Here is an 18839-nt window from a genome sequence, read left to right on the forward strand (position 1 = left end):
CAGTATGTAAGTGCCATAGGACTTTAGCCTATATCAGTTGTACCAGCTGCTATACAAACATGTAGTAAGAGGTGTTTCAGGCCCCAAATCTTTACAATGTAAATAGGTAAGACAGACATGAGGCAAATAGCAATAAATTTATGGTTGGCACATACAAGCTAATTGACCTGCCATCCTGTTACGCTATTTCCTTGCTGAGGCACTTTATTTTAGCATCTAATGTAGTGCGCATAAATAATCTCTAGTCTTTGATTATTCATTTCTTTCCACTTCATTTGCTTCGTTCATTGTACTCACCCTTATTCTAAATTTAACTTCCAATTTTACTTTAGTTAGTTCACCAACCTCAGGAAGGAATCCTTACTTCTACTGCATTTGCTATTGTTAATTATTATTAATCCTCTTCAAATGTAGCGGAGCCTCAAAGAAGTGCTTAGCCTGCTACCTGTCATCTCTGCCCTGCCCCTGGGAGCCAGAGTTGATGCATTCCTGGTACCTTTGCCGGGGTACTGCTACCTCTGGTCTCTTAGCCATGTTTTTGAGAGAGGGAAGGAACTGCATCTTAATGCCCACCTGTAGTGTGAAGTGGATTATATTGCCTGAAACTCTACCTACTCTTGTGTTAGTCCCCTCTTTGTTGCAGCAGACAGCGAGTTTCTAGAATTCTGCCTTCTTTCAGCAGAGTACAAGCCTTTTTTCTAGGAAAAAAAAAGGCATATTCTGGTTTGGCAAGCATACTCTCTCCTGTCTTGAGTTGTTTTTTTTCTGCATGCTGAAAGTACTTTAAGACTGTTACAGTATTCTTAGGAGAGGCTGCCTACCAAGTAGCTTTTTGTTTTGAAATTTCTATCAGGCAATGGATTGACAAAGTAAACAAATGGGTTGAGGGGACACGTAGTTTTCATATTTTATGCTCAAGTTGTGTACTTTCCAAAAACTCTGACATATCTCTTGGGTTATAATTTCATACTGTTAAAACACTCATGTAAGAAAGAAGCTACTGTAATGGTTTTATATTTTTTAATATGTGGTGGCTAACCTTGATAGGGCCAAACGCTCCCCCCCGCCCCGACCACTGGCTCATTCCCCATCTTAAACAGGACGGGGGGAAAACAGGATGAGAAACCTCATGGGTTGAGGTAAAAGACAGGGAGGCCACTTACCAGTTACTGTCACGAGCAAAACAGACTCGACGTGTGGAAAATTATATAATTTACTGCCAAATAAAATAGAGCTGTATGGTGAGAAACAAAAAGACAAATGTTAAGACAACACCTTCCCGCCCTTTTCCCATTCCCAGCTTCACCCCTTCACCCCCAGCCCCTCTCCCCCAGGGGCGCAGGGGTGGGGATGGGGGTTGCGGTCAGTCCACCCCAGCCCCTCTCGCCCGCTCCTCCCTCCTCACACCTCTCCCTGCTCCAGCGCGGGCCCTTCCCCGGGCTGCAGTCCTTCAGGGACAACCTGCTCCCGCCTGGGCTCTCCACGGCCGCAGCTCCTGCAGGAAAGATCCCCCTGCTGCGGCCTGGGGCCCTCCCCGGGCTGCAGGCTGGGGCTCTGCTCCAGCGGGGGCTCTGCAGGGCTGCAGGGGATCCCTGCTGCGGGCCTGCAGCCCCTCCTGCCCTCCTCCTCCTGCGCCCTCGGGCTGCCTCTGCTGCTGCTCCCGCCTTGGCTCCCTCCTCCTCTGCCTGGGCCGCCTTTGGCCCTTTCGGCAACCTGGTTTCCCCCCGGCGCCCCCAGCTTGGCTGAGGGGCTCAGCTGTGTCCTGCGGTGGGGCCCTTGGAGCCGGCTGGGACCGGCTGGGACCGGCTGTGTGCGGCACGGGGCAGCCCCGGCCTCTCCTCACAGAGGCCCCCACAGCCCCCTGCCAGCTCCTGGGCACGGACACCCCATATATAATATTAAGTACATTTCATGTGTCTTTAGAAAACAGCAATAAGCAGGTTTGTACTGCTCTTGGATCATAAATATTTCTTCTGTAGAGAAGAAGCAGTTTAACCGAAAATCTTCCACTGTTTTGCATCTCATGTGGCATCATATTGCCAGTTACCTCTGGACGGCCTTGGAATACAAACTTCCATGGTGTCCTGGCTTCAGTGGTAAGGTTATTTAAGAGTTTTCTTGCCACAGAGTTTGAGCCCACTGTAGTGATGCACCTATTGAAAACTGTATATTTTTTTGTCCCCTGGATCAGGCCAGCGATGGTTGTACAACGCAGCATTACAAGGGAGTTGTGTACTTCAATGGGACAGAAGCTGCCCCATGCCAGTGCTTAGTCATCGGGTTATAAATCTACAGGTTTAACGCCCTTAGTAAACTTTCCCTCATTCAAATACAGAATTGTGTGGGATTCTTCTGTGCAGCATGCTATGAAAGTGGCTAATGAAGTTAAATTGACAATTTACTTAACATTTGAGAGGAGAGAGGAAATGCCGGTAAGAGATTTTGCTCTGTTGTGACAGCAGTGACTGCGACGTTGGAAAGGCAAGCTGCGTTTTTGCAGTTACCATGGAAAAAGTATCGGTCATGTGCTGTTACCATGGAAATATTCAATGTGGATTCTAGAAATTAGGAAGATTTCTGGACAGAGTAGAAAGACAATTGTTCTTTTTATAGTGAAAGGCTGCTCAAGCTGTTTGACAGTATGGATTGACGAAAGAAAACTGAGGATTCAGTATCTTCAAATCTCTAAACTTCATGAGAGAAAATAAAACGTATGAAGTCTGAAAAAATATAAGCATCAAGTAATTTAAAACTTCCAGTGAACTGCTTTATTGATGCTCTAAGTTTTTCAATTATGTGTTTTATTCTGCTGTCATTAAATTCTACAACGTGCCAGGGCTTTTAACAGAATATGTGTCCCCATTCTGTGGTGACTCATGCATTGCAGAGGAGCTGGATGATGTCTAACCAACTTTGCTGCCTGGTCAAAGAACAGAAAAAGCTAAATAACTAAAAAAAAAAAAAAAATACTAGCAGCAGAACATTAAATTTTTTTGTCCTCTGGCAGAGAAGTCCTCTTGCAGAGTCAGAGTTGTGAAGCGTGAGTCATTTGAAGTATAACACAGTGCCTGGCACCGGGCTCTGTGTTACATGCCATGTTTGAGTGCCACTCGAGGGTTACCTTAGACTTTCCTCTTAGCCTGAAGCAGAATCAATGTTTACTTTGCTGTCATACCTCCTTTTGCAGGTACAATGTAGAGATTAAAAAAGTTCTCTCTTCCCCAGAGAAAAGGTTTAAACCAACCTTTGTTTCATCTCTTGCCCCCCCCCAAGAAAATGAAAATAGAATGGATTTTTAAAAGATAAAACAATTAAGGAAGGCATTAGTTGTGTGTCCATGATGATGTTTTAGGTGTTATCTATTCCTTTCTCACAGAAGGGAAAACTTGTGCCTTATATAAAATGGAAAATCTGACTAATGCCATGCAGTTTCTCATGCTTGGTTCTTTTCTTGGTTTTCTTTGCAATTTTATGCACCAATCAGTGTCAACTTTTGGTCTAAATATAGAATTGGTGAAAATCATTCATCAGTTTGAAAAGAATTATTTTTCCTCAGGTAAAACTTTTAATTTTAATTTAAAAAGAGTGGGTTTCAAAGCCTGCTATCAGATAGATGTATGATCAGTTTTGTTGGCAAGCTGTCTTGACCTTTTTAGTGTATTATTGCCTCAAATCTTAGGGTAATAAGTATGTTTGCTTTAATAGCCGTTGGCTTTTAAGAGATGCTAAGAGCTGCTCTGGGAGTGGTTTGGGACCTTGTTATTTCTTCTGCAAGTTAGAAATAAAATACCTATTAGCCCATACAAAATCCTTTCATGCTCTCACCTCCCTTCCTTTTCCCCGTCTTCGTGGGCTGGATTACTGCATGATTTAATGTAGTAATATTATAAGAGTAAAGGCTTTCTTAATTTTAGTTGAATATTAGTAAAAACTACTAAGTTTAGCTGATGTGTTTTCCGGTTTTCCAGGATAGTCATATGATTGTCTTCCCATTTGTAGCTACCCTATTCAGACTTACTCCTTCTGATTTTTTGTCAGTTAGATGCTGCTGATTGATTTTTTTTCTGCGGTGGACCCACATGGAACAGATATGTTTTAATATTTAATATTAATAAACGGTCTTAATTTGAATGTTTATAGGGATTAAAAGATGAATTCTAACAATGAGGAAAACCAGGCAAATGCTGCATATGTTTCAAAGTAGTACAATGTGGACATGTTCCCTTCATGCTCTGGTTGCTCTCAGGTTTTTTTTTTGTTATTGGTTTTTTGTTTGTTTTTGTTTTAATGTATAAGTCATTAACTAGCAAACTTGGAAAAGAACAACAGTGAAGGTGAAAAAAGAAGGTGAAGTGGGGTTTGGCCTAGATGATATTTAAAGGTCCGTTCCAACCCAAACCATTCTGTGAAAATGCATGGATTATCATACAAGCTAAAAATCAGAATACAAACCTTTGGGATATGGAAGTGGAACTACTGTTGCTTGAATTTGAGACATCGTGATGCCTTATATTTGTTTTTCTTATCTGTGATGCCATCTAAAAGATGGAGCAGGTATGCATCATGTATTTCTCTTACTTCGATAAGCCTATGCGAGTCACTTTAATGTCTGTCCCTTAACAGTAACCTACTAAAAAAATTGCTGCTGAACAGTCCAAAGCAGTGTTTGCACATCGATTAAACAAATTTATGCACAGTAAGTTTTGACTAATTCTTAGTAAAGCTACATTGCACAGGCAGGGTGTTCTCACCTGCCTGTCCTGCTCTCCCCCCGTAACTGATAAAACAGGGTATTCAGTGCTTTGGCAGGATGCTTGAGCAAAGTTATAACATTGGAAAATACATTGTTAGTCTTTCACTTTTAAATTCTTTCAGCCTGGCCATTGAGGAATGCTTGATCTATGCGGGCTGTCTGAAGGTGGCTGGAAACTGTAAGCTGACTGGCGAAGAGTAGTTCCATCAGATGGCTGGCAACCCTGGTTTATTTAGGTAGCTGCAAGTTGTGTGGTTCTGAAAATTCATTAGGGGCTTTGTTGTATTTGGATCTTACATCTAACGAAACTCTAAATGCCTGGTCTTAAATGTGTAGTATATAATGTCTGATCACACACAGCTTTTTTCTGTTCTTATACTGCCCGGTGATCTCACTATAATTCCTTATTTAGAATTGCTGGATTTAGTGACTAAAGGCTGTATCTGCATTAAGATGTTGCAGTAGGAATAGACTGGTAGGTAGAAGCACTCGGTGCTAAAGCTCTTATATTACATTGTGGTGTGATTCAGGTATTTTACCTGAGTATTTAACCTGGCCTTCTGGATAAAATACCCCTTCCACATATGTGATTCAAATTTGCCTGAAGGGCTGCTTGTTGGTTCGGGCTGTTATGCCCCCATGAGGGGTTGGAGTACGTTACCTGTACTCTGGGATTGAAATCTTTGATTTTGTTTTGTTTACTCCAAAAAGAATCTAGTTTGCATGCACTGAAATTGCTCTGCAAACACAATGAAGTGGGGATGATGATAAGATTTGCTTCAAAACCATGCACCAAAACACGAGGTGTGGCAAAGTCCATCCTAACTGTTGCACAAAGACATACACCTAATGAACATTAATCATAAATGTGACAACTTGTGCTGTGGGTTGAGGGGGGAAAAAGGCAATTTGTCATGCACTCCACACGAAAATTGATACGTGTTTTATTTAGCTACTGGTTCTTTTGCTTCTGTGTGAAGGTCACCAGAACCATCAAAATTATTTTCCCTTCCTTAAAATTCCCTTCCTTTAAAGCACTGAGAATTGTTTCTGTGAGTTGGATCATTCCTTCCACTACTTCAGTGGTAGCATCTCGTACCATCTTCCGAAGAGTAGTACCTTGGCGCTTGGGGAGCCAGTAGAACACTGTGGCAACTGCGAGAATGGCATTTTGGACATCTTCACTCAGCTTCTGGCAGTCCTCTGCAGAAGTCAGTGGAGGCCTTGAGAATGTCATGGTTTAACCCCGGTCAGCAACTAAGCACCACTCAGCTGCTCACTCACTGCCCCCCTTCTGGTGGGGTGGGGGAAGAATTGGAAGGGTAAAAGTGAGAAACTCGTGGGTTGAGATAAAAATAGTTTAATAATTAAAAAAGAAATAATACTAATTTTTTAATAAGTAAGGAAAAAAGGAACAAAAATAGCAAAGAGAGAAGAAAATAAAACCCAAGAAAGACAAGTGATGCAAGTGAAAACAATTGCTCACCACCAGCCGACCGATGCCCGGCCTGTCCCTGAACAGTGGCCCCCCGCCAACCTCCCTGCCCCCAGTTTCATTGCTGAGCACGACGTCCGATGGTGTGGGATATCCTTTTGGTCAGTTGGGGTCAGCTGTCCCGGCTGTGTCCCCTCCCAGCTTCTTGTGCACCCCCAGCCTACTCAATGGTGGGGTGGGGTGAGAAGCAGAAAAGGCCTCGACCCTGTGTAAGCACTGCTCAGCAATAACGAAAACATCCCTGTGTTATCAACCCTGTTTCCAGCACAAAACCAAAGCATAGCCCCATACTAGCTACTAGCTACCCCAGCCAAAACCAGTACAAATGTACAGCATCAAGCCAGGCTTTGCCCACGTGAAGTACATCAGTGTATGTGAATACATCTTTTGCCGTAATCTGTAAAGGTTATTGACCTTTTAGGAAGTCTTGAATGCTCTGGTTTGATTGAGCAGATGATGTTGATCATGGTTGGCGATGGAAATACTAATTTCCTGAGAAACAGTAACCTTTCTTTTCACTTAATATTTTTTTTTTTGCATATGAGGTAAGTTAATTTTAAATTAAAAACTAGTAAGTTTTTTTGGACTAGTAAGCCTCCTGAATCAGAATCTTCAAATCTGATGTTTATCCTAGCATTATACCTCTAAGGCTGAACTAAGGTGCATTTTAAAACTAGTTAGTGAAAGAAACTGGAAGTAAAGGAATATGGGAAGTGCCCTTTGTTTTCTCATTTGGGTACCTGTGAAGTTGGATTTTACTGAAGTAAAACCATTTCATCTTGTTGTTCTGGTTTCTTCTTTTGAGGAATGTATCCGCGACAGGTCCAGATTCAAGGTCATCTGTGGAATTGGAATGTGATACTAGCAAATATAATTTGATAGGAGCAGTTTCCAAAGAGGAAATATGTTTGGATTTTGTGTAATAGCTTGGTGTTTCCTGTATGTTTAGATATATGTGTCTGCTGCAATATATGAGATTTTGCTTGTATTTAATTGGTGTTTGTGGATTGCAGTTGCTCTGCACAGCATAAAGGAACAAAATCCTGCTGTTCTTTGGACTTTGGATGTAAATCTAAATAATAACCAATTGCTAGTAATAAATTGTGAATCTAGTTTTAATGTATGTTAAAACTTCATTATTTTAACTTTCTTTTTCCTCTGACCTTTTGATTCAACAGTAATTTTCACAGGTTTTAATGGTTTCTGCTTAGAATGTAACTTTGGTAGGTTGAGAAACCCAAATGTGCTGCAGTGTGTTTATTTACCTAACTTAGTAAACCAACCAAACATCTTGGTATTAACCAACTGGGTACCAAGCTTGTCAGCAATACAAAATACTACTAAGTTGCCATATTGTCTTTTATGCTATACTATGTGCCAATACACAGACTGCTAGTAAATACCAAACTGAGGACATTCCTCTAAGGATACCCATTTCTGTTAAGCTTTTTGTTGACTATTACAACGTAAATGTTAGTTTTCATTCTGTCTTTGTTGTATATGACAAATATTTTATATATTTTTACATCAGCAGATGGTACAAAACATGACTTCTCTATTTTCTATTCTTTTCCACAGTATATAATTGAAAAAGGAATCCTCAGGCCTCATACTGGAAGTTAGTTTAAAGATATTAAGCAGTTGACAAGGTCACTATCATGGAAAAGCACAAATTTTTATCATTGTTCTTTTCTAATATTGTAAATATTTAAACTAATTTTATATTATTAACTCTAACGTCTCCATTGTCATATTTCAAATGCAGTTACCTTCCTTTCATGTGACCTTCACTGAGTTTTAGGCGTATTCCTGTTTGGGTTTTTTTTGGGTTCTAGAGAAAAATATAGCAAAATAATCTTTACTTTCTGTTTTGCCTTTTTGTATAAAATGTTAATATTTCTTCTTGTGTATTTGCTCTCCCTTTGGTAATACAGATATCAGTTTGTTGGAGTAAAACATAACATTGGACAAGCAAAAGTAATTTCACTTTTTCTGTTTCTAGATGGAATCAGTGTTAGTGGACTTCCGCTCTCCAGTCCTTTTCGGCAGGTTGTCAAACCAAGAGTAGAGACTAAACCTATTAATCCACAAGAAAGCAGCAAAGTTGGTGACTTCAGTCATGTGAAGGTAAGTAAGTGACATCAAAATAAGTAAAAGAGTTGGTTTTCATTGTGCTGTGTTACGGTTTGTTGTGCGATTAAAAAATAAAGGTTTCTTTGTCTCATAAATATTGCCCTTTAGTTTGTTTTGGTTTGGTTTTTGGTTTTTTGGTTTTTTTTTTTAAAGAACAGCTTGATGTTCTGTGTTTGGATTGTTATATTAGAACAAACAAACAACAAGGTGAAACAAGATCACGCTAACAGTAGAAATTGTAAAGAGTTGGTTGTCAGTATGGTACACTCAAGGAACTGTCAGTTCTTCACCTCATGTTACTTGCTTACGCTGTCTGCTCTGTAGGAAGGTGCTTCTGGATGAATTCTTGGTTTTCTTCCATTATAATGAACGGAAGGATTTCTACCTTCTAAACATTTTGGGATCAAAGTCTTATCTTTGCACTTGCAGTAGTAAGCCTTTTAGAGGTGTTCATGTAAGTAATAAAACAGACTAGTTAAGAGAGCCAAAAGAAAAGTAAATAAAAGCAGCAGGATGAAAGAACAATTGTGTAGGTAGAAGCTGCACCGTGCTTACTGAGAGGGAGTCTTCCCTGGAATAAGCTAGTGTTTGTTTTTCTGTTGAAGATCTTACCTGTTGAAGATGTAAACTTCTTGTTTCGAGCAGTGAAATAAGAATGAGCTTCATACTGGCCAGATTTGCAGAAGCTCTAATTTAAGATTAAAATAAAAAAGATTGTCAAAAATGTACTGTAGCACTTCATTGATCTCTTCCATAGCTTTGGTGGATGTTTTGCATGCCTTGTAGTATTTGATACATTTCCTACATAGATCTGTGTTCTGCATTAATTCAGTCAGTCAGAATTCAGATCGAGTGTTGTACACTGCAATATTTGGCTCAGCATGTCTTTGGCCGAGAAGCAAACACAGGCTTTGCATGTGAATTTGCTTTTTTCCCAGTGAGGTTATTTACAAATTGATCAATAAACAGATGATGCTATTAATTTTTGCGTATGTTTCTTTTGGACCATTAGTACTGCTAATTCATCATCACTTGATTCTGCAGTACAAAAAGGAAGATGACAGCATATGAAAGATAAAAAATTACTAAAGCATTTCTTTGTACTTTATGACATAGCAAGGTATTTCCCAATTGTTCATAAATATAAATCAGCATGATTGAGGAAACAATTTGATATTTAAGTGGGTAAAATTTCCAGCATTAATTTTTAAGTTTAGACGTCGTGTAGAATGTCTGACCTATAGACATTTCTGACTTACGGAAGCAAGGGGAATGTTATTTTGAAATTGGACTAAAAATCCAGAAGAGCAGAATTTCTTTGCACCAAATACATGAAAAAACCCTTTTGGTGCACTTTTTGCTTGTCAGCCAGTTGTCCTGGCAACCAAGAAGTTGCAGGTTCACAATGACTTATGTGATGGTATTAGAAGGAAGTTGGAGAGCTGTAAAGCAAGAACTTGTTTTTTAACAGTGTATAGTGGAAGAGTCTGGTAGGAATGCACATGCTTGATTCTGTTGTTAGGTTTATGGAATGAATTTTGATTTAATTAATTGGTATTTTGTGATGGAGGGGCCTTGCAGGTGATGAAAACTATGTTCAATAGAGAATACGCATTCCAATAGCATCGAGGTGTTCCTTGCTCATTAAATTTATCTGTGTATTGAGCCTGACTTGTATGACTGCTGTACGGCTCTCATAGCATGCCCAAAATCAACAATTTACTGTGTTAACATCTATTCTAAACCAGGCTTAATCACTAACCGTGCACTTTTTGTAATGTTTAGAAGAGATGATTGGGGGGGGGGGGGAAATAAAAATCAGGGTGTTAAAATAGCCAACAGGATATAGCTCTGGAGGAAGTCTACAAAATTATGCTTCTAATTACATAAATTATTATCATTCTGATCATATATTTGCAGATGACATCCACGACAGGAAAAATATGACTTATATTTTCCCAGTATTTATAGGATTGGTCTATTGTAGATGAGGAGAGAGAAAACCACAGTAAGGTATCGCCATCTGCAGGGTGATTTACTGCCATGGCTCATTCCGTTTAAACAGATGTCCATTTCTATAACTTCTACTTCTATTTACCATGTTAATATACTTATAAATAATAATCTTATCCCAGTTTGTCCCAATTAAACTACTATAAACCAATCATTGGATCTACCTGGACTGAAAATGCTTATGAAGTTCAGAACTATTTAGAATATCTCAGAAGTGTTTTTCGATTCACCAGACTATCCACATACTTAAGTCTCTACGTATATGGACATACCTAGCTGGTGCTGGGCAAATGACCAGAAGAAATTACCTGTCATAACTGAAGAGATTGCGTTTGTCTGTTTAGATGACTGCGTCACATCTGACGGCTAGTCATTCTGTGATGAGGTGTTATGTCGAGCTTTTTCCCCTGCTGTCTACTTCTGTCTAATATTGTCTGCTTATTTCTGTTTGCGACTTCTCTCTACTTTGAGAGTGCTCTTTAGTAGGAAGAAACGTAAGAACCACCAGAAGCTTAAAATAAAAGCTAGACAAATTCCAAATAAACTATCAAGCAGTTCTTGTAAATAATTGAGTCAATTAAGCATTTAAAGATACAATTAGAATGTGTTCTGGTCCAGTTTTCTTGGCGGGGTTCTGAGGAATTTGCTGTATTTTTGGTTTTGACTTGCTTGGTTTTGGACTGAGTATCTTTCAGAGCACATGAATCTATGGTCGTTGTTAAATGCAAACACTTTTGCTCAGTAAGAACATTGTTGTCTAAAATGTAGCAAACTGGGATATATATGAGAGAGGATCCAAGGTTCCCTTTGAACCTGAGCCTCAAAACATTTGATATTTATGAATCTTTTTGAGTTCCCTAGAACCTGCTTAAAAGATACTGAAGTGTCTTTCTGTTGCTGCAGAGCAATTCAGTGCTTGTGGGCTATTGCTCGTGTCCTGCACAGTGCTATTTGGGATGATTGCTTGGTTATGTTTTAAGGTTTATGTTGTAATAGTTGAGCCAATTAAAGTGGTTTGACAAGGACTAATGTAAGAAGCAACTGGGAGTTTTTAAGTTAAGAAACAAGATTGATTTTAAACAGTTTGTATGTGTGATGAAAATGCTCTGCTGTCATTTATTCATGATTTAGGTGTCTGTTGTGAATATTCAGGAGTAGTTATTTTTCAATCCTGTATGCTGTGCATGAGCTAGTCTTCAAATAAAGGTGAATTCTTGCAAATGAAAATTAATGTAAATCAATGCTTCTCTTGTTGCTGATTCTGAAACGTCCTTGTTTGGATATTTGTAAGTCTTAATGCTTAAAGCTTCCCTCCCAACTTGTTTGCCTTACAATTTTTGTGCTCCAGTCTTGGATATTGCCAGTATGGCAGTAGAACTTCTCTGCAGTCTCTTTTCAGTTTTGCTACAGGCTGTCTTCTACTAAAGCAGTCACTGGCTACTGGAAATGACTGTATAATGATCTCATAAATTCTTTATGACCTCATCATAAAGCTTGCTTATACCCTCCGGCTGAATAGAATATCACAGTGTAACGTTATGTTCAGATGTAGTGTTTTCTGCTGTTCACTACTGAGTAGTAGTGGTAAGCATTGCCTAAAAACCTTGGTCATTCTAGGGTGCATCTGTACGGCAGAGTGAGTTAGGCCCTGCTTAGCTCTGCATTGCTGTGGTTATACTGGTACGTGAAATAGTCTATTTTAAGGCTGAATCTGTTACTTTGTGAGTAACACTGCAGTGTGTTTAGATATTCAACTATTCTATGCCTTAATGCAAAAGCTGCAGAGAGTAATTTAAACAAATATCATAATCTCTCAGCAAACAATGTGTTATTTTTAACCTAGGGAATTCTGTACTGCTTTTCATGCTTGGAAGCAGAGATTATTTGGCTTAGTCTAGTTCTCTGTGATGAAAGAGACACACTCTTACTCCATGCCACATATTATGGACTGAGGCCGAGAGATCAGTCTGATCTGTGGAAGTCTGGTCCTTAAAGTCACAGCGGTTACCATCACGTAATGGTAATTCATTGGTAGCTCTGTTTTGTCACAAGGTGAAAAGGAGAATTATTCATCAAGATATCTTGGTTCAACATAATGTCCATGTTTTTTTTGGAATAAATTTTCTGGGATTAAGAAATGCTACATGGCCCTAACTGGACAAAAGACCAAATCAAGAGTTGAAATGGAGAAGTCTTTTAGTTGGGTGAAGAAAACTTTGAAAGCACATTGTGGGTTTTTTAAAATCTTGGTTTAAGCTGTTGAACATAGATATTGATTACTGGCCAGCTGTATGGCAGACGGAGGTTTATAATTTATAAGGGTCTCGGCTGACTTATTTATTTGTTTTGAAACTTGTATGTTCAGGAGAATTTGCCTCTGCGTACTGAACATGAGCTGTAATTCTAGAGATTCAGCTGCAGAAACTGGAGAGGTTTAAGTAATCTCATGGAACTACTCTGTCCTGCACTATCAGTAAATGGTAGAAAGTGTTAAAATATGATATGTAGAGCTAATCTAATTTAATACACTGTCTTTAGTGTATCTTTTCTGATTTAGTCAGTAGTGTATTAAAATGAGATACAGGCATTAAATGGAATTTTTCCATGCACTTCTTAGGCTCTGCTCTTCTAGTATGAAAGCATGCTGTTAATTGAGATAAACTTTATTTTGTTCATGCTTTAAGCTCAAACTCCTTTTATCCGTAAGTCTTAAATCCATTCTATTTAAACTCTTAAACAGAAAAAGTTGGATTTTTTTTTTTTGTTGTTGTTAACTTTTAAAGAATCCTGGATCCTGCTGACGTTAGCAGGGATGTTGAATCTACGGAGCACAACTGAAATTTAGATTCCTTCTTTTTGGCTGGCTAAAAGTGAATTTAGGAATGAGATCTTAGGCACAAACATATAACCCAAGTTTGATGTTCTACTTCCACACTGGCCTATTTTGGAATTCAATACTATGCGTGTAAGTTCTGTGACCCTCAGTTCTTCAGTATTAAACACGTCAAGTCTTATGAAGCAAAAAAAAAAGGGAAGACACATGTCTCTGTTTCCCTAATAACTTTCAAGCCTGTAAAAGAGAAGGTAAAAAATCCCAAAGCTCTTTCATTTTCCAAGTTGTTTTTTATCAAAATAATATGTATATTTTTTTTTATAATTAATTGACATTTGTGAGATAAGTACTAGAAAGCCAGTCACGGTTCCTGAAGTTTGCTCAGATTGGAGCCATGAGCCAAACCAACCTTTGCCTGGTCAGCAAGGTGGTTTTTGTTGCCTTCCTGGCCAAGAATTGCAGTTTCCCTTAAGATAAAGTGGATAATAAAAGTAGAGTTGCTCTGCAAAAATGAGAGCGAGCTGGATTCTTGGTAGTTGGTACCTGCCTGGCAAAATTTATTTATGATCTGGATTTGGACAAAAACCTGCAGTTTTTGAGTAGTCTAGGTCTAAACGCTCTTTAACTTTCCTTCCCTGCCCAGTTTGGCGTTGCTTATATTCCTTTAAGTGCTTTTGGGTTCTATAAATAGTTGAGTATTCAGCACTATTTCTACTTACCAACCCTCTTCCTCTTCTGTGAATTGTTCCATCAAGAAATGAACACTCTGTTGTGCCCTAGAGAGGATTGTGCTTCAGAACACGAAGAAAATATTTTTACTAAAGCTATTCTCTAGAGCCATGGGAAAAATAAATTTGCTACTCCCCCCCGGATTTGAATAAATTCAATTCATTCATCTCATCTGGTATTTTACATTCAGTAGTATCACTGTAGTAGCTGCAGTTTCAATTCAACACGTTTTACAACGTGAAGTACTTCCTATTTTTGCCAATTTATTTGACGTGAAAGAAGCATTAAAATTTTTCTATAGTGTTGATAGAAAAATTTTGGATAGATTCACTATCTGCCTGTCAAAAGCACCGTTTTCTCCAGGCTTTTTTCATTGTCACTCAGTAAACAAGAGATGATAGTCTGCTTATATCCAAACAAATGTCTCATCAAGGGTAGTTGCAGCAGGTACAATCTACTATATAAATCACACTTCATCCATCTTCCTCTGTTGTCTAAAGATGAACAAATAGAAATTAAAGTTGACATCAACACAATAAACAGAGCTTACGTGAACAGTAATAGACTCTGCAGTCATGAGAGCTTCTTTCCCTGAGGAGCGATCCATGGCCATCGTTGGCCTTGTTACTCAACTACAGTAAAATCCTGTTGCTATAGTTAGGACGGGTCAGCATCTCTTGAGACGAACGATTTCTGGTAGTTTTTCATCAGCTTGCCAGACTACATTTGAGTCATTAATATAGTCAGTGAGCATCAATAACAGAGATCATCCTTATGTATCTGTTACCTGCGTTCAGAGTGTCCCAAGGCTGTCACATTGGAAATATTTCAGACAAAAGGAGTTCCCTCTGAGCAGCTGTTGTAACTCAGAAGGTAATGGTAGATGAACCCACTTGGGGATGGGGATACCCCGAGATCACTGTGAAGTCCAAAAATTGCTTTGGATTGTTTATCATGGTAATGCCTAAGAAGTGCTCTCTGCAAATAGAACAGCAGTAGGTGGTTACTTCCATAATGACATTATGATAAGAAAGCAGAAAATCTTAATATTGAAGTGGGCTTATGTAGGAGGGCATTGGCTGTACAGAAAGTGAAGGAAAAAGTAGAGGGGAAGGTGACTGGGTTAAAGTAATGGAGAAAAATAAAAGATGGGCTTATGTGAAGACTTGCTGAGGTGAAACCTTGAAGGGGAAGAGGACTGGAACAAATACTTAGGATAGGGTGGTGACAGTCCAGTCAGCTCTGTAAGAAATTTTAGAAATAATTAGAAATGGGGATATTTGTCTGAATGCTCTGCTTGCATTGGATGATACATTTCCTTACAACAGCTCTTCCAGAGGACAGAGATCACCTGTAGCCTAGAGCTCTCAGAATGTAAACTGTGATGTGCCACATCATCAAGTGTCATAAATTCAGGATACCTCTGTATAGATGTACTTTAATTTTGCTTTTATGAGTTCTTGCATGTTTAGTTTCCCTCTCTTAATGAGAAGAGACGACAGGTAGGTCAGACACGGAGTTTAGACCAAAGACCACTATTTCAGGTGCCTTATTTATTTGCTTCTCAATCTTTGTACATTTTTATGACTCTTGGTGTTGATCCTCTGGCAATCGAGAGCTGCTGCAGTAGTCCTCATGATTGCTTCTGCCAAACGGAGAATGGTTCAGCACCAAGAGTTAAGAGTGCGGTTGATCAGCCCTCTGAAGACTTGCTCGACTTATCAGACTTAGTTCACAACAATGAACTGCCTTTATCAGCACTCAGCCTCCCTGCTTGCACTTTGGATTTTGTCTGAATGTCCAATTTAAAGTGTTTTTTCATCTCCTCCGCAGGTGGATTTTGATTCATTGTATGTGCTCCTAAAATGAGAGTATATCGTCCAGGTCTGAATCAGAAGCCCTGTAGCATATTGGGTATCATGCTATGCGTCAGCGAATAAACCCTTTCCTTCAACAGTGCTTATTTTATTCATAGCGCTGTACTTCTTTGACTACATGTCTTCCAGTTCTTAACTGAGTCATGTTCAGTCATATCAGGTTCTGGACAGAGTGAGCTCAAGTATGTTTGTGAAAAAAGCTGTAGGTAAGATTTAAAGGATCTGTTTTACCCCTAAGCGCAGAAAATCTTGCTCTGCAACACAAGAATTCTTCCAGAATGACTTACCTGAAAATGTGGAAGAGACTTGCATTCTGTTCTAAGTAGAGACTCTTTCATGCATTTGATATTTAGATTTCAATTATAATAGAAATTCTGGATATTATATTAACTTTATGGCCAAATATATTTCCACACTTCGTCCTTACATGGGTATTGATAAACATAGAATTTTGCTGTACTCATTTTTACTAGACTCATGATGATAATTTCTAGCATTTTAACTTAACCAGAAGTGTGGAATTGGCTGGGAGGAAGGCAGCTGCTCTGATGGGAAAACGTGGTGGCAGAAGCTGAAATGCACCAGAAAATAGAACTGGGGAGACCAAGTGATAGGGCAGCTCTGATCAGCTGGAAGGTTCCCCAGCGCCTACATAAATTGATCCAGTGAAGTTGTTCGTGTGCTTTTGAAAGCATAATCAAGATTTTTATTCAACCTGTGTGAGTGTGAAGTTAAATGCAGAGAGTCGTACAGGTGCTATCTTACTACAGTTAACTGTAACCTACCTTAAGGTGGTTGTTGTTCCCGACACTTTGGACAAGGTAAGGCCATTTAATGAACAGTATCAGAGAAAATTTTATTCAAATCTTTAGATCTATGCATAGGAGAAGATGTTAACACAATATAAGAATAGAGTTTCAATGTAATGTGTATCTTGCATCGAACAGTTGGAGAAAAGCTGAAGTGTATTAAAAGTAATTTTATGGATTGGGGTTATTCTTTTCTGTAAAGCAAAATTCTGAATACAAGGAATAGATGGAATAATGCTTTTTATTTCATTTTGAAACTACTGTTATTTCATCTGTTTCAAGATGCTGTTGCTACTTTGTATGACACAAAGTTGTCCTGAATTGAATATCTGTTCATTCTGTTTAGTAGCTTTGTGTTTGTGAGATGTTCCATGTAAGCTCAGTAAAATTCATGGCTGCATACTGATTTTTAGCTAGATATTACAATCTTAATCATTTAAAATGGGCTGTGATACAATCAATATTCTAAGAACTTGCTTGAGCAATTTTTGTTTTACCATAATTGAACTTGCGCAGTTCCATAGGTGCCTTGGCAACACTAAGGGCATTCCGTCTGCAGTTCTCCAGCTTGCCTTTCACCTACGGCTTAACTCACCCCTTTCTTCCTCCATTTATTCTCTTTGCATCTCGTAGGTTTTAATTTATAACTCCACACTAAGATCTCTTCACCCTTATCCTCATAGCTGTTAAGTTTATAACTTCAGAGCCTGGTAGATAACATAGTAGGTAAATCACCTACCAATCACACACTACTCATGTCTTGTTTACTTTTTTGTGTCTCTTTGCTGCTTGTTTTGCCCCTGAAAACTTTGTTATAGCTCTGGGAAACTGCTACTTGGAGGAAATAAGTTTTCTAACTTCTGAGTGATTTAGTCAGAAACATAAGTTTACATGCAGCATCGTGAACATACATTATATTTCCTTTGACTTAGATCCTAGTAATGATGTTGTATTACTGTTATAAATCTTCCCCTGAAACAATAACAAATGGCCTACCTCAAAAAGTTATTCTGATGCGATAGACTGAACCAAATGAGCTTGTAAACGTTCATTTAGGATAAAAATGTTGTGTTCTTCGGAAGAGCAGTTTGTGAGAGAGCAGGCATGCTCTCCAAATGACGGTAACTGGAACAGTCACTCCATAAATGTAATACCACTTCTGATGCTGTGCAGGAATTGCATCCTGATCATCTTCACATCCCAAACCGCCTGTTCAGGCTTTCATTAATAGCTAGTGGTAGCAAAGAGTGTCTCTGTCATAGTTGTGTTCATTTGCGTAGCTGCTGCTATTAGCACTTTCTATTTACACTTACCAAAGTGCCAAGTACCAATAGGCTCTTTGAATATATGGAAGAAGACATGGATAAGAAAGGGTAATTTAGGTTCTTTTTCCTCTATTTGGAGCATTTTGTTCTAATCACTAAAATTTAGTTCTTACATTATCAAATGGTCAAGGTCAAAATGTAATGATCTAGAAATATGCTGCTGAAGTTGGTTTCAACCTTACGTTACATTTTTGCTTGAATATTGCTCATCCTGCATATGATAATCTCTTCTTGCCAAAAGTTTGATGGAACTTTTTTAAGATTCCATAGATTTTATCCATTTAATCTTTTCTCGTGGTCTTCTAACCACAGGGACCCAGTGCGTTGATAAATAATGAAGAATAGCTTTTCTGAAGGCTGAGAAAAATGCCATGTACCATATGCAGGAATTTCTTAGCAGCATATCCTTGATTAGTTTGAAATTCCTCAGTTTATATTCTGTTCTTTTTAAGAATACAGATCAGTTCTTTTTCTTTGAGAATAAATAAATCTTCAAGCAAGTTCAATTTCTTCAGTTTTCAAATAACTTTCTTCTCGAAATATTCTCGATTTCTCCATCACAGGCACAGATCATAGTTATGCATGGAGGTTTGTTCTGGTTTTTGGGCAACTAGCCAAAGGAGTTAAAGTGCATCTTAATAAAAAAGAAGAATCTTTAGACTGCAGATCTTCTGTTTGGCTAAAAGTGACATTCTGAATAGCTGCCTTACCCAGGAGTATGAGAAAGAGAATGAAGTTTAGTAATTTATCACTGTGGGGACTTCAAAAGAGTAGGTCAAGTGTGGTAGTTCTCTGCAGAAGAAATTGGAAACACAGAATGTAATAGCTGTAATTGATGCCAAGCCATTTTTGAAAGGGCACATCAGAATCTA

General features: G+C 38.7%; 1 protein-coding gene across 4 annotated transcripts in view; it reads left to right on the forward strand.

Annotated features, from left to right (window-relative positions):
* The window catches only part of TRAPPC9 (trafficking protein particle complex subunit 9), a 518256-nt gene that overhangs the window by 105725 nt on the left and 393692 nt on the right, over positions 1 to 18839 (forward strand). For all 4 annotated transcript variants that reach the window (XM_082318004.1, XM_082318003.1, XM_082318001.1 and 1 more), the window contains exon 17: positions 8251 to 8375. In XM_082318004.1, coding sequence (XP_082174130.1) covers positions 8251 to 8375 — 125 coding nt within the window. The remainder of the gene's footprint in view (positions 1 to 8250; positions 8376 to 18839) is intronic.

The sequence above is a fragment of the Platalea leucorodia genome, assembly GCF_965183815.1.
Source record: "Platalea leucorodia genome assembly, chromosome: 1".
In the NCBI taxonomy this organism is placed as follows: domain Eukaryota; kingdom Metazoa; phylum Chordata; class Aves; order Pelecaniformes; family Threskiornithidae; genus Platalea; species Platalea leucorodia.